Source organism: Drosophila subpulchrella, chromosome X (genome assembly GCF_014743375.2).
Source record: "Drosophila subpulchrella strain 33 F10 #4 breed RU33 chromosome X, RU_Dsub_v1.1 Primary Assembly, whole genome shotgun sequence".
Classification (NCBI taxonomy): domain Eukaryota; kingdom Metazoa; phylum Arthropoda; class Insecta; order Diptera; family Drosophilidae; genus Drosophila; species Drosophila subpulchrella.
Genome location: NC_050613.1, coordinates 23,286,923 through 23,302,463, shown reverse-complemented (window position 1 = coordinate 23,302,463; position 15,541 = coordinate 23,286,923). Strand labels below are relative to the sequence as shown.

General features: G+C 39.9%; 1 protein-coding gene across 3 annotated transcripts in view; it reads left to right on the top strand.

The window, feature by feature from the left end:
• The first annotated feature begins 4,414 nt into the window (after positions 1-4,414).
• The window catches only part of LOC119557116 (optomotor-blind protein), a 64,078-nt gene continuing 52,951 nt past the window's right edge, over positions 4,415-15,541 (top strand). For all 3 annotated transcript variants that reach the window (XM_037869696.1, XM_037869697.1, XM_037869695.1), the window contains exons 1-2: positions 4,415-4,652; positions 5,629-6,933. In XM_037869696.1, the coding sequence (XP_037725624.1) occupies positions 5,852-6,933 (1,082 nt within the window). In that variant the 5' untranslated portion in view covers positions 4,415-4,652; positions 5,629-5,851. The remainder of the gene's footprint in view (positions 4,653-5,628; positions 6,934-15,541) is intronic.

Sequence of the window (15,541 nt, the reverse complement as noted above, 5' to 3'; positions counted from 1 at the left end):
TTTTTATTCATTCTTTTTAGTTTAATTTTATAATATATCAGGTTATATATGACTTAATTCTAGGTTCTTTTATCAAAATCCTTTAGAAATGTCCTATATTGTAGTCTATATTTCTGTTTTTTTTGAGTGGGAGGCCAGCATAAATAACTATATTATCGCATGCCAATAAGTGAAAAGGATATTTACACGCACACACGGGCAACTAACTAACACCTACATACGTACACCCACACCCACAGTCACACCCACAGCCACACCAACACAAACAAAGAGGGCAGCATCGCATCAGCAGCTTTTCAAAGTGTTAACCCATTCGTCGTCACCTTTTTGCCCCAAACATATTTAGATAATTTAACGCGCGCCGCTCGTAAATTTCCACAAACACACACTCGCACACACACACCACACACACACAGGGACGGGGAGAAAGGGCCTCACACAGACAGAGAGAAAGATAGAAATGCCTCCACCCACACAGACAAAAAGCAAACAGTTGCAGACACACACACACAGACACAACTAAACCATGTTAAGCAAATAAACAAGAGAGTGCGAGAGAGAGAAAGTCGGCGAAAGAGAGGCAAATAGCTGTAAAATGAAAAGACAGCCAGTGAAATAAATGCCGCCAAATAAAGTTTTTCTCTGATAATTATGAGCCCTTTTACTTCTTTCTACACACACACACACACACACACACACACATCAACTTTTAATTAGCTACAAAGCGCCAACAAAAAATCACTTAAAGAGAGAGCGAAAGAGAGAGGGATGCTGGGCTGGTGTAAGTGTAAGTGTAAGCTTTTTCAACACACCTCACACACACACACTGAATCAATACCGAGAGAATCAAAAAGAGAGAGGGAGAGAGAGCACTAAGACCCTTTGAAAAAGCCGAAAAACTTGAGATTTTCTGCATTTTGGTTGGTTGGTTATTAACACCTTTCCACTTTTGACTTTTCACCGACTTTTCACAGCCTCCAAATACTTTTCGGCCGGAAATTTGCTTAACACTTTTTGCATAAATATGGAAGATCCATTTAGAATTGTTTATTTTGATAGTGATTTTAATTGTTTGGTTTTTAAAATAGTCTAAATGGTTTCTAAATATATTGTTTTTATTTTTTATACATATTTACTGAGTTAAAGTTATTTTTTAAATTATGTTTAGAAAAGGACTGTTTTAAAAATGCTTTATAAATATACTTATTTCGTTAAAATGTTGGTTAAAATATTTTTTTAAACTTTATTTCTTCATTATTTAAGGCTCAACTTTAATTGATAGATCCGTAGAGCAACTAAATCGTATTTCGCCTCTCCTTTTTGCTCCCCCCCCCCCCCCCCCCTCTTTCTTCTTCTTCTTCCTCTCACCCACACCAAGGTAAATCGGACAGTTGGACAAACAAAAACAACCGAAAAAACCAACCAAAAACGAAGAAGAAACGAAAAACGTCGCTGCTTTGCTGTAATTTTTCACACCGCAAACACTCGCACACAAACACACACGCTCACACACACACAGGCAGGCACAAATGTTGTCACCTCATCTTGCGTCTCTTTCGCGCAGGAGAGAGAATTAGAGGTTCCATTTTGATTGTGCTCTCCCCTCTGCCAACGTGTGTGCGTGTGTGTGTGTGTGTGTTTGTGGTTAAACTTGTCACACAAGCAAAAGAGGAAGAAGCAAGTCGCTTGCCATCTTCTTCTTGCACACGCTAAGGCCGCCATATTGCCAGCTCGCTCTTTGTCTCCTCTTTGGCTGTGTGTGTGTGTGTGTGTTCGTGTGAGTACACGAGTACGTGTGACAAAATACATTTGGCTTCTTGGTGTTGGTGACTTGAGCCGGTTGCCTTTTCATTTGCACGCCTCTCGCCATCCGCCATCTCGCTCGCACCCATCATGTTTGCGCTTCACTTTTGGCGACAAGTTTGTCACACGACGTCGCCGTCGACGGCGCTGCCGATGTCGCTGCTTCAGTCGACGTCTCCGTCGTCGTTGTTGCTCTTCTGCTTTTTCGCACTTGCGAATTTCTCACTCACCGTTAGCCCCTTTCGCCTTTCTCCTTTCGCCTTTCGCAAAATCCGAAATCTTTTCATTTACATTTTAGGGACGCATCAAAGCTGCCAAAGCGGCTAACAAGCGTTTAGTTTTTGGCGGGTTAAGAGTGGGCTCAGGTGGGTTAAGGTGGCCGTCGGGGGGTTAAGACCAGTTGGTATTTTTCGGTATTTTCTTGTACAAGTCTAAAGGAAGTTATAGGTACCACATTACAGTGGGTTTGCTTGGTATTTTTTGGTATTTTCTTGTAGAAATCTAACTAACATCAAGGTTCTTAAGATTTCTATCCTAATTTTTTAAATAAAAATAATATATTTTGCCTTATTATATTTTGTAAATGGTTACTCAGTTACCAATATATTATTATACTCAAGATCTTCTGGGTTATTTTCTTATCTTAGGGGCTTAAGTGAAGTCTTACAATTCAATAAGCTAGAATCCTAGATTATTCTTAATGAGGAAATATAAAAGAGCCTTGGGCGAATCCTTTTTATGACAAATTTTTGTAGCATACTTTTATACACCAAACAACTTAAAATTAAAAAAAATACTTTTTACAATCCTTCAGGAAAACATCTTGTATGTTATCTTAAATATTCTTTTCGGGCAGTGCCTTTGATTGTCTGGAGGTCATTGTAGGTCAACTTTTGTGCCTTTAAGTGCTTCTTTCCCGCAGCCGATTTTATTTTATCTCCGCCTGGGAAATGCCACCCCCTTTTCCGCCCGCCTGCCCGCCTCGTTTATCTCACCACGCCGCTCCCTCTCGCATTTATCTCACCACCCCCCGCCCCTCGGCAAACCCACCACCCCTCGACAAACATTTGACCATTGAAGCGCATTTTTCGCTTGCGCGTCATTTGTCAACTTGGCCGCTTCTTTTTTTCATTATTTGCTTCTTTGCAATTCCGCCGCCCGCCGCCCCCCGTGGCACGCCCCCTCCCCACAGCCCCCAGAACGTTGTGATTTACTGTGCTTTTTTATTCGCCCTTAGCTCCTGTTTTACTGCCAATTTATCTGGTTCCTTATTTTGTTGAGTGTATCTTGATTTCTTTAATCTTTTTATTTTGGCATTCTAGAACTTAAGGGTTTTTTTCTAAAGATTTCTTAATATTTATCTTACCAGTTTTTTTATTTCTTAATTTAATTAATATCTCTAACAAAAAAAGGTCGTATATTAAGTCGATTTTTTGTTTCCAATTATGTGTTTGCAATATTTTCTTTATTTATTATTTGTTTTTTTTTTATTTGTTGTTTTTCTATTTTTTGTGAATATTTTCTTTGTTTATTATTTGAATTTTTTTATTTGTTGTTTTTCTATTGGTGCCAATTTTTATTTTTTCTTTATCCTTTTCTTAAACTTATATATTTTCTTATAGTTTATTCGAATTATTATATATTTTTTTTCTTATCTGAAGTTTTCTTTGTTTCTGGTAAACTATTTCTATATTTTCTTGATATCATATTTTTAATTTATTGTATTTCTTTTGGCTCCTTTATCTTAATATTATTTTTGTTGTCCCTTTTTTCACAAAAATTATATTTTTTCGTAAAATATTACTTTCAATTTATACAAAAATTTATTATTTAACTTAAGAACTTCTTTATTTCTCTATTTTCTACTTGCTTGGGACTTTGATCATTTCGTTTTGTCTAGTTTTATTATCTTTTCGCTTCTTTTTGCTCTCCTTCTCCTTTTCCTATTTTTGTTTAACTATTTATTTGATATCTTTTCTTCCGCCTGATTTTTCTCGCTCCTACGCCCCCCACCCCCTCCGCCGTCTTCTTCTCCTTGCTCACCTCCTCCTTCCTCCTTCCTCCTTCCTCCTCCCCCATCCCCGTTAGTTCTTCTTCTTGTTGTAGTGGTGTCAGCTGCCTTGTTACTTCTAACACGCTGCTTTTGACGCGACGTCGCTGCCGCCGTTGGTTGGTGCCATTTCCCATTACACACACACACACTAGACACACGCACACACACGCCCGCACGCTCAGTGACTCTCACACACCGACACACACACACCTACACAGGCGTCAACTCAACACTTTTGGTTCGAGTTTTTGGTTTTCTTATTGGAACCCCGCAGCTCACTCATTCTCTCTCTCCCTCTCGCTCTCTCCCACTGGCACACGCCCACTGTGAAAAGAAACTCAACACTCTCGCTCGCTCGCTCTCTCGCCAGCGCCGAGCGCACCCCCATATACGGCCGTCCCGTTCGCACGCCCCCCCAAGAGGCAGAGAGAGAGAGAGCGAGTGAGGCAGCGCGCGAGGCGAGCGGCGAGCGGTGAGAGGCGAGCAGAGCGGCGGCAGCGGCGCCGACGTCCGTTTCGGCGTGTGTGTATTTCCAGTTTCCAGTTTGAATGCGACCGGCGTGTAGTTCGTGTCGTCATCGCCGCTCTGTCGCTTTTGTCGCCTGTCGGTTGTCGTTTGCCGTTAGCCGTTTGCCGTTTGTCGCTTTTGTCGCCTCTGTCGCCCGTCGTTTCTCGTCGTTTGTTGTTTCTCCCTCCGTTCGTTGTTCGCCGATCGCCGTGTCGCCACCTCCTCCATTCTCCATCATCCGAGTCGCCGATTCGCTTTTGTGCTCTTTTTTTTGCGTTCTCCTCTTTTGGTAACAAACAAACAAGCGAAAGCCACAAACAAACAAACAAACAAACAACCAAAGCAAGCGGCAAATTAACTAAACTGTAAATTGCCCAGTGAAATTGCGAAGAAAAGCGTAAAGGGGAAACAAAAACAAAGTTCATACATTTGCGACGTTTTGCCGTCGCCAAAACAAAAAAAGAAGAAGGCAAGCAAAAGTTAAAAACAAACTCAGAAACAGTTAGCAAACAGAAGGAAAAAACAAAGGGCAGGATAAGAAGAAACTCAGAAACTCGAAAACCCCAAAACTATATAAACCTTATGAGAAATTAAGAGACCCTAACAACGAAAGATCAAAGTTTAGAAGTTTGAAATCGAAAAAATAAGTTTAAATTGAAAAGTTTAATTACGTATACTTAATATATGCTGAATAATATGCTATATTTTCAAGGAAATATTACTTTTGTTTTTTAAAGTTTTTTTTAATGAAAACAGTAAACATGAAAATAACCTATTATATAGTATGGTAAAAAATTTAAATCAATATACTCCGTTTATAGTAAAATTCTGAAAATTTCTCACAGTTCCAATTCTTTAAGGCAGATAATTTCAGGACCAAGACAAAAACATAAATTCAAATCCAAATAAACTTATATACGATAGGATAAAAGATTTTGAATATAAAAATCATATTAAAGACAGGAAACTAAGTCTAAAACTAAAGAATAAGGTCTTGAAATCAGGGTAATACAAATATAAATATTTTTAAAACCAATAAGAAGGCAATGCTGACAATAAGGCAAAAACATTTAGATGGAAAAAGCGAACTCTAAAGAAGTAGATAAGTAAAGAAATTCATTCTAAAGGCAACAAAAGTAAAAAACAAACCTTACAACCTAAGAACTTTTTAAAAAACCATAAAAAACCCATAAAACATTAACGTTTCTCGAAAATCCTAAGCGACAAAACCAACTAAACATCATATTTATATATATTTTTTGTAGAAATTAAACAAGAATTTTTTTGAAACCAGAAGAAAAATCAAAAGTGCCAGTGAGTGACCCCAAGAAAATTAAAGAAATTCAAAAAACAAGTACCTGTAGAACACAAAAAAAATAAAACAAACAAAAAACTAATCAAGAAGGAAATTTAGAGAGATCCCGTTCAGAGATCGCCGTGGGAAATCCTTTCTGCATGACGCACTCGGTTGTTTGAAACGGTTATGTGATGAGATACGACGTCCAGGAGCTGCTACTTCATCAGTCTGCTGAGGATCCATTCGCCAGGTTCGCCAATGGGATGGCATATCATCCATTTCTGCAGCTAACGCAACGACCCACTGACTTCAGCGTCTCCTCGCTGTTGACGGCGGGTAGCAACAACAGTGCCACCAGCGGCAACAACAACAACAACAACAACAGCAGCAGCAACACCAACAGCTCCAATTCCAACAATAACAACAGCAGCAGCAACAACACCAATTCGAACAACACCAATAACACCAACAATCTAGTGGCCGTTTCACCAACGGGTGGTGGTGCGCAGTTATCGCCGCAGAGCAACCACAGCAGCAGCAACACCACCACCACCAGCAACACCAACAACTCCAGTTCCAACAACAACAATAACAATAACACCAATAATAACAACAACAACAACAACAACCATACGAATAACAATAATAATAATAACAATACGAATCAGAAACAAGGACACCACTTGAGCACCACCGAAGAAACGCCATCGCCCGCTGGCACACCACCACCGCCGCCCCAAATCGTTGGTGTTGCTGGTGCGTTGCAACCACCGCCCAATTCGGCCGCCCATCCGTCGCACCACCCACCAGCCGCCGCCCACCATTCCCCCAGCACGGGTGCCGCCGCACCACCCGCTGGCGCCACGGGTCTGCCGCCACCCACACCGCCGCACCACCTGCAACAACAGCAGCAGCAACACCAGGCACCGCCACCACCCCCATACTTTCCAGCTGCGGCACTGGCCGCTCTAGCTGGCAGTCCGGCCGGACCGCATCCGGGCCTCTATCCCGGCGGCGGATTGCGCTTCCCGCCGCACCACCCGGGCGCCCATCCGCACGCCCACCACCTGGGCAGCGCCTACACCACCGCCGAGGACGTTGTCCTCGCCTCGGCCGTCGCCCATCAGCTGCATCCGGCGATGCGACCGCTCCGGGCCCTTCAGCCCGAGGACGATGGCGTCGTCGACGATCCCAAGGTCACGCTGGAGGGCAAGGATCTGTGGGAGAAGTTCCACAAGCTGGGCACGGAAATGGTCATCACCAAGAGCGGCAGGTGAGTCTCGTCGGGTTGATAGAGTTCGGTTCCCCAAATATTATCTCAAAAAAAAGAAATACTATGTCAAATCCCAGAGGTTCTTGAAAGTGGGTTTAGAGTTAGATTCCCCAAGTGTTATCTCATAAAAAATATATACTGTCTTAAGTCCCCAAAGTTCTTAAAAGTAGGGATAGCGCTAGGTTCCCTAAGTTACTCATAAAAAAATACTGTGTGAAGTCCCAGAGGTTCTTGATAGGGATAGAGTTAGGTTCCCCAATTAATATTACCATATAGTCTTAAAAACAAAAAAATACTTTGTGAAAAGAGTTACTATAGAGTTACTATATAAAATATATACTTCCAACCCGGTAACTCGAGTTCCCAAAATGGTACCTTAAAGAGTTTCTGGTAAAATAGGTTCAACACCATTCACAAATGGGGATTCATTTGTATTCACTGATTCCTAATGCCTACCCAAAAAGTAATTTGACTGAGTATTATCTAAAAAAACCATACCTTATGAAATGGGTTACAACAGAGCTCAAATTGGTATCTCGAAAGTGTTCCTGCTGAAACTATGAAATATATATATTTTAACTATGTTTATAAATTGATAGCTAAACATATTCCTAAAGTCTTTAAAAAAATAAAATATTATATCAAAATAAAATAGAATATCCAAATGAGATCTCCAAAGGGTGTATAGAAATCCAAAATAATATAGTATGGTAAGAAAGATGTTTAGTACAACACGTAAAAAACTATCCAAACGTTACATTCCCAAGTTTCCAAAATAGTTTTTTGAAAAGAGTGGGCTATAATATAACTTATCGGAAATGTAGTCCCAAAATCCATAACATCATTAGAAAATTCCGAATTTTGAAAGATTATATAGTAAACGTTTTTATTTTTATAAGGAAATAAATGTAGAGCATAGTGACTTAGGTGATTCAAGTTTGACTATTCCAAAATCATTCCATTGATAATAAAGGTTGTGTTAAAATAAAGTTTAAAAACAGATAGGCCTGGCAGCGTTTAAAAAATATGAAACTCTTATCCCTGTGATTAATTTAAAAAAAAGCGTGATTAAAGTTTTTTTTTTTTTAAATGAGTATCAGAATGAATATTTGCTTTATTGAAATTGAAAAAACCAAATGTGCGAAAATTTCAGTGAATATGGAAAAGATCAGCCATTAATGGAATTAAAGGCTCTCAAAATTTTCAATACGCGCTGAAAAGGAAAAAAATACCAAGATGAATGAGGAATTAAACTTGTTAATAGGGAAAAAATACCATGATGAATGGAGTATTAAATAAATGAAAAAAAGGAAAAATACCACGATGAATGGAGCGTTAAATATATTGAAAACGAAAAAAATACCACGATGAATGGAGTGTTAAACATATGAAAAGGCTAAAAATAATAATATTTTGGCTGTTTTTTTTTTGCTGTGGTATTGACAAATAAATGTGGCCTTTGTGAAGCTTTTGGCAATCGAGGGCACAGATCTGGGGCCGAAGGGCCGAAGGTCGGGTCACAGCCCGGGCAGCAGCCTTGGCCACTTGAGCACGTGTGGCGACGTCTCAAGCTCCCGTTAGCCGTTAAAACCGCTCCCAAGTTCCACGCCCAGTTGAGCTGAAAGTAGGTGAACAGACGCCCCTGTTCTTCCCCCCTGTTCCCATCTCGTCTCGTTCTGTTTTTTATAATTTTCCCATTTTTCCAACAGCATGTCATCAGCCTCCGAGATCCACAAAACTCAGACTCTCTCCCTCGAGAAGATGATGATGATTATGTGTCGACGACGTTGACATTCAAGCTGCGTTGGCGCGTGAAAATGCGTTTTGAGCTTCACACCTACTTGAGAAAGTATTCACGGAGACGCACTCACACTCACACTCGGGCGGAGTGAGTGGAGTGAGTGTCAAGTGAGTGCAAGATGTGGCAGCTGTGAATGCACTCAGAAATGTCGCCAATAGTGGCCCTTATAATTTGCAAATTAATGTTGTGCAGGCAGGGGTACTTAAAGGGAATCTTCAGAGAATGTACATTCCAAACGGATGTACATTTTAAAATTATTACGGTGAATGCAGTAGACTCTAAAGGTAGAACTTGGATGAACGAATGAACTATTATAATATGAGATTTAATAAGTTACAAGGTAGAAATAAAATGGGGGGCCTAAATGTTTCCTTTCCATTATTATTAAATCAAAATTAAAGACATTTTTAAAAGTGTGTGGCCAGCTCTTCCTTTGATATTTATACCAAATGATGTGTGTCAAACCGCAAACTTGCGTTTATTTGTTATGTCATATTTTCCTTTGTTATTATTTCCACTTTGAGGCAACTAATTTCGCAGCCAGCCAAATTCAATTAGCTACTGTTGTTTTCTTAAGCTACAAATTGCCTGACGCCTCGGCTAAGCCTCTTTGGAAAACGCCTTCTCCACCGCCTTTTCGCATCTATACTTATGTTTAAACGGATATATATGTGTGTGCAAATATATACATTTAGTTTCAATGCCAGTCTGGCGGCGTGGGCGTGGCAAAAGCACCAATAGAAAGTGAAAATAAGCGTAAAAATAAAATATTTGCAAATAGTTTTGTGTGCGGAAAGTTTCGAATACGTCTGGCCAGGTGTCTGGGGCCCCTGGTCACGCCCCCAACCGCCCCCACGCCCCATCCTTATGCAAGTAGTTGCATTTTGTTGTTGGTTGTTCGCACTTGGGAAATGCACACCAAACACAGAAAACAACACAAGCCACACTCACAAAAAAGTTGATGAAAATTATATTTTTCGAGTTTGAGAAGGGGTTGGGGGGGGGGGAGGTTGTGGGGTTTTAGGGTTGGGGTTCCTGTTTCTGGCTATATCCTTAAGCTCATTAGCAGTTTGGCGATTTGAAGTGTGAAACTAAACCAAGTGGCCAAGCCATGGGCATAAAAACAAGCCACTACAATCCCCACCAGGAAAAAAAAGAAAAACGCAACCACCTACTTGTTTCTTCACTTTGCAACTTGGGGAAAAAAATATGTGCACTGGGAAAAATTAAGTACATAAATTAGCAAACCTTTAACAAGTATTAATTCACCAATTCTGCCAATTCATATCATAACATATTATAAAATAAGGGCCTAAAAAGGAGGAGGGTAGGTATATAACGGAACTGGGTATGATTAAAAATCTAAAAACAAAAACCGAAATTCGGGAATTACTTATAGGTGAATACTAAGAAAGGTTTTTATTCTTAAATGTTGAAAAAAAATATAAATTGAGAGTTTTTTAAATCTGAATATAGAATGTATCTTTAGCCGGGTATTTGCGGAATATGCTAATGCACTTTTTTCTCCGTGCTGCCGAGTTCATGACCCTGCAATATGAGGGGGAAAAGGGGGCTTGCCCCAAAGTGTGGCATGCAATTGTTGTAAAAGGGGGCGTGGCGGGGCGGCCCTAGATGAGGAATGGGAGCAAGCGAGATGGCGAGAGAGAGAGGGGGAGGGAGAGTCCGGAGTGGCTTGTAAAAGTTTTAAGTACTTGTACCTACCACACATATGGAGATTATGGTTGTGTGTAAGTTGCAACTTTTTTGCACGCCACACACACACACGTTGTTGTTGTTGTTGTTGTTGTTGCTGCTGTTGTTGCATGCTTGCGAGACGTGCGAAAAAAAAAGCAACAACCAAATGGCAAAACAGCAAACAGAATTATTGTTGCCGCTTCTGTTGCCGTTGCCCCATCATCATCAATGTCAAAATTATTGTTTTTCCTGCCGCACAACCTGCCCCCCCCCCCTCTTGGAAAAACACCACCCCCCCCCCCACCTTTTTTCGCCTCTTCATGTGAGTGCCACTTGAATGTTTTGCGAGTGGATTTGCATTCACTTGGCTCGATTCAATCGCTTTTTTGTGCCTCTTGTTTTTTTTTGGTTGGTTTTTGTCGAATTTTGTTTCGATTCATTGATGCAATGATTTGGAGGCTTGTGGCTTTAGTTTTTAGTTTGACAGCTACCTGAAAATTACTTAATTTGTGCATTTTCCAAGTGTTTTTCAATCGAAATCCCCCTCTGCACTCGGGCTAAAATTAAATTCCACTTCTCGCTCTGCTTTGATTTCATAATATTTTTCTCCCTCTTTTCTCAATTTGTCGCTGGCAATTAAATCGCCCAAGCAAATAGCGTGAAATCTTTCTTCGTTTTGCTGCTTGTTGTCGCGACTTATCAATTAATTGAAATTGCCGTCTAAGCGCAAATAAATAAAGTAGCTCCCCTCGTTTTCCACACCCCTGAACACTGGGCGACACTTGCAGTGCGAGAAGTCAAGGAAATACGATTTCAAAAATAGGAAAAATCTATAAAAAATATGTCAAAAATTATCAAGTGTTGACCCCGAGAGATGGAAGATAGAAAAATGCAATGAAATAGCAAATATAGAAAGATGGTGCGAGATGGCTTTGATTTCGCCAGTTTATAGCTAATTGAAAGAGGCATTTTATAGGTCTTGGAATATTTTCAAGGAACCCCTTCTATAAGGAATATCAGTTGCACAGTTTCAGATTTAAATAATGAAATATTCTCCTGTAGGAAAGCTTGAAAGTATAAATATCACTTGTTCTAATTTATCAGAACCCTTAACTTTTCCTTATGTGAATTTTTCTAGGAACCCTATCTATAAAGATTAAATAGCAGTTCTGTTGTGGAGTTTCTGATTTAAATAAAAATGTATTATCCTGTTGAGATGTTTGAAAGTATATAGATAATTTCTACTAACTTATCGGATCCCTTAAATTTTAATAATGTGTATTTTTTCTAGAAACCCCCTCTATAAAGATATAATAAAAGTTCTATTTTAGAGTTTCAGTTTCTAATAATAATTTGTTTTCCTGTTGAGATGTTTGAAAGTACAAATATAATTTGTTCAAAGTTATCGGATCAGTACAGTTTTTCTTATGTGTACCTTTTTCGTAGCCCCCTTAAATTTCTAATTGATGTCAGGGTTTTGTGACAGGCATGCGATAATGTGACAGACAAAAAATATTTAATGACACGTCAAAGGACACACACTCTTGCCCACTTTTTGTTCGTTTTTTTTTTCTTTCTGGGGTCAACCCCTGGGCAACCGCCTGTCAAAGTTCACTTGTTTAATTTTCATAAATAAAAATTTTCCATTTCCTTCATATTTATTTACCTATGTTTTTTGTTGTTCTTTTGCGCTCCTTGGCTTTTTCGTTTTGGGTAAAAACTCAGCTGACGGCGACAAAACGCAATCAAAGTGCACTGGCCTGCCCCGCCCCCTTCCCCCGCCAAACGCCCACCTCCTCGAAGCCGTAGGCTCAATTAAATGGGCGTGTCCGCCTACTAGTTTTTTTCCGTATTCATATTTCCCCAGTTTTCCCTCAACAAAGTCATCGGCGGGGGTCAATTTGGGGGTTGAGGACGAAATTTTGTTATATGTAGTGTAGTACAACCCTTGAGGAAAAGCACCCATCGTACTCAGACCCTGATTTTCCCTGCTCCACCATCTTGGAAACGTTTTTCATAATTGTGTTAAAATTGTCGTCCTGCAAAAGGGGGGGCAGGAAAAATTATTATCGATGTGCTAAGTTGACAAATACGCAAAAGGTTGGGCTTTGAGGGGCTTTGGGGGTTTTTCGAAGGAAAAAGAAAAGCGACCCCCTTCTAAATTACACATAATTTGCTTAGCAACTTGAACATTTCTTCGCTGCTGCGGTGTAATTTTCCATCCTCTAGCCTTTTTTTGTGACCCCTTTTCTCCACCGCCCATGCGAAATTCACTTGACAATTTTGCGATTCGATAAAAAATGCATAATAATTGCACTAGTGATTTGTATAGACCTCCATATGGTAGATATATCTATATGGTTTATAAAGCCTCTACGTATCGCGCACCTCTTGGAAAATTCATGAGCCAATTGGATAATTTGCACGTAATTTGATTTCAAATTGATTTCGCCGGTTTCGCGGGGTAGAGCTCATGGGAAATCGGTGGGATCGCACAGATAACTGCACATATCGTGCGTGTATATGCAACCAGTAATTATTTACAAAAATTGTTTTTAAATGGCCAGTGGGCAATTTGCTACTCCTATGTGCCTGTAACTCAGATGGGAGCTCTTCTTAATAATTATATAATTTCATTTCAAGTGAACCAGCATTTTGAATATAAATTATTACAAAGTTTTTAAGGTTTTAGATCAGTTAGAATGAATTTTAAGTTTGGTTTTTATCTTATATCATTTATTTTCGCCTGCTTATCATGGCTTCTTTTTATATTATCCCCCAAAGCCTTTGGTTTTCCATACGATCTTTAAAAGACAACCATTATATGATGGCCGACCGGCTGACAACCCTCTGTGCAATCCAAACCCTCCCAACAAATATCTCTCCCTATCGTCGACTATAAAATATAAATAAAGAAACCCGTTTCATTCAAACTACAATCCGCACCACCCAAAAAAAAGAGCCGAAAACCAAAATCCAAATCCGAACGACGCTGCTTAAATTACAATAAAAATGTCATAAAAAATTTGAACAAATTAAAAAGCGACAAGCGTTTGGGAAAAAGAGAGGCAGAGAGACATTTAAGTGGCGCATTTTGGTGGCTGTTAATTTAAATTGTATTTACGCCCACTTGGAATTAAATGGAAATTAATTTGACGAACACCCAAATTTCTGTTTTTTTTTTGTTTTGTTTTTGGCTTGGCTAATTAAGTAAGCGCTTCCGTCGCCGGTAAAAATCCAAGACCCCCCTCGAAAAAGAAAAAATGAAATAAAGCGCCCACGCAGCGGAAGTTGCAAGTTGGAAGTTGGAAATTGAAGCGCGGCCAGCGGTGCTCTTAACTTGGCTTAATGACGTCTGAGTTTTTGGTCAGAGAACCGCAACCAGCCGAAAATTGATGGTAGATGGTAACAAAATGCCGCTAAATGGTTACGGTCTTAATCGAGAGAATTCCGCTGTTTACACGCTCCGCTTGGCTAATGAGACGCCCGGTTTGGTGGGTAAAACTGATAAGCCTAATGGGTGATTATCACTTTTGAAGGAGGGGTCGTTGGGAAAAACACACAAAATACAAGAAGGGAACGATGGAAATGAACCCCGGAACGATGGAATAAAACAGGGAACGATGGAATGAAACACCGTGTAGGCCTTAAAAACATCCAATTCGCAAAGAAAACATTCATTCCGAAAATTTCAACCAAGGAACACTGGCAATGGCACACATTTCGAGCCCCAAAACTGTTGACAACCACAAGCAACGCCTGGAATTCGAAACAGCCCGCCTTGAATTGCATGGAATGGAATATTTAAAACGCATTCGCTGGCTTCCAAGTTCCAAGTTCTTTTTTCCCTTCTGATATTCCCTTTTCTCTGCGGACAACTTGGAAATGCATAAAGCAAACAACGCAAAATATGACAACCAACAACGACAGCAACAACCCAAAACGATGACGATGATGACGTCCTTTATAATGAACAACATGAGTTCAGAAGAACCCAAAACGAAGAAAAGAAAGAGAATAAAAAATACAAAACCGAACAGAAAAAGGAAAGACAGCGAACTACAAAACTAAAAAAAAAACAACAAAAATTCGCACAAAGAATGGGGCAACATACAAAAAAATTGAATACCAACAACAACAACAACAACAACCAAAAACAGAATGCCAGGGGAGTGAACAAGGAGAGTGCGAGTGAGAGGGCCTGCGAGGCCAGAAAGAGACGGCGCTATCGAGGACGAAGACGAAGACGGCGTCTTTTTGGCGCCAGAAAAATAACGACAATGCCTGACGAATGTGCGTGGTTCGGTGGAGTCTGCTCAAAAATCGGGCCGACAAAAGGGGGAGGGGATCGAGGACGGCTAGGTTCAAAGATATAACTCTATAGATTCAAGTCTTAGAAGATTTTTTGATGGCTCAGTATTTAAGATGATAAAAAGAGAAGCTTTCTACAAATAATGGACAAGCCAAATCTTAGAAATATAATTTTTTTTAGTTTTGAAAGAGATCTTTTCAGCATGAATACTGAACCTTGGAACTATTCAAGTAAAAGTAATGTTAAAATGTGATATATATTTTTTTTTTAAAGGTATAAAACTAAACAAAATGGGCTTTATTTCACTGGGGGATATTTCATTGGGCGTTATTTCACTAGGCGTTATTTCACAAAGCCTTATTGTATGAACCCCCTTAAAGTATTATTATAAGTGTTATATAAACTGAAGATTCGGAAATCATAAATCATAACTATAGGCTGTTATCCTTAGAGCTAATATTCTGACGGCTGCTGTATTTTCGCCAGTGGGCCTGTGTGGGACAGAGAACAATGCATTCAAGTTGTTAGCTGGACATGTGTTTGGCATTGGCGCTCACCGAGCAAAAAACCAAGAAAAAGCCAGCAAAAGCCTCTCTTAAAAGCAGAGAAAGTGATCGAGCAGACGACAAACGAGAAAAAAAGAAGCTGCGGCAACAACAACAGCAACGAAAAAGAAGAAGCAACAGCGGAGACTAAAAGAAATGTCAAAAACAATGAGAACGGTCGAATGAATTTGACAAACATTTCCTAGATGTGCGATGGCAGATCAAAGGAAAATCGCCGGCAGAGCGGCAGCAGCA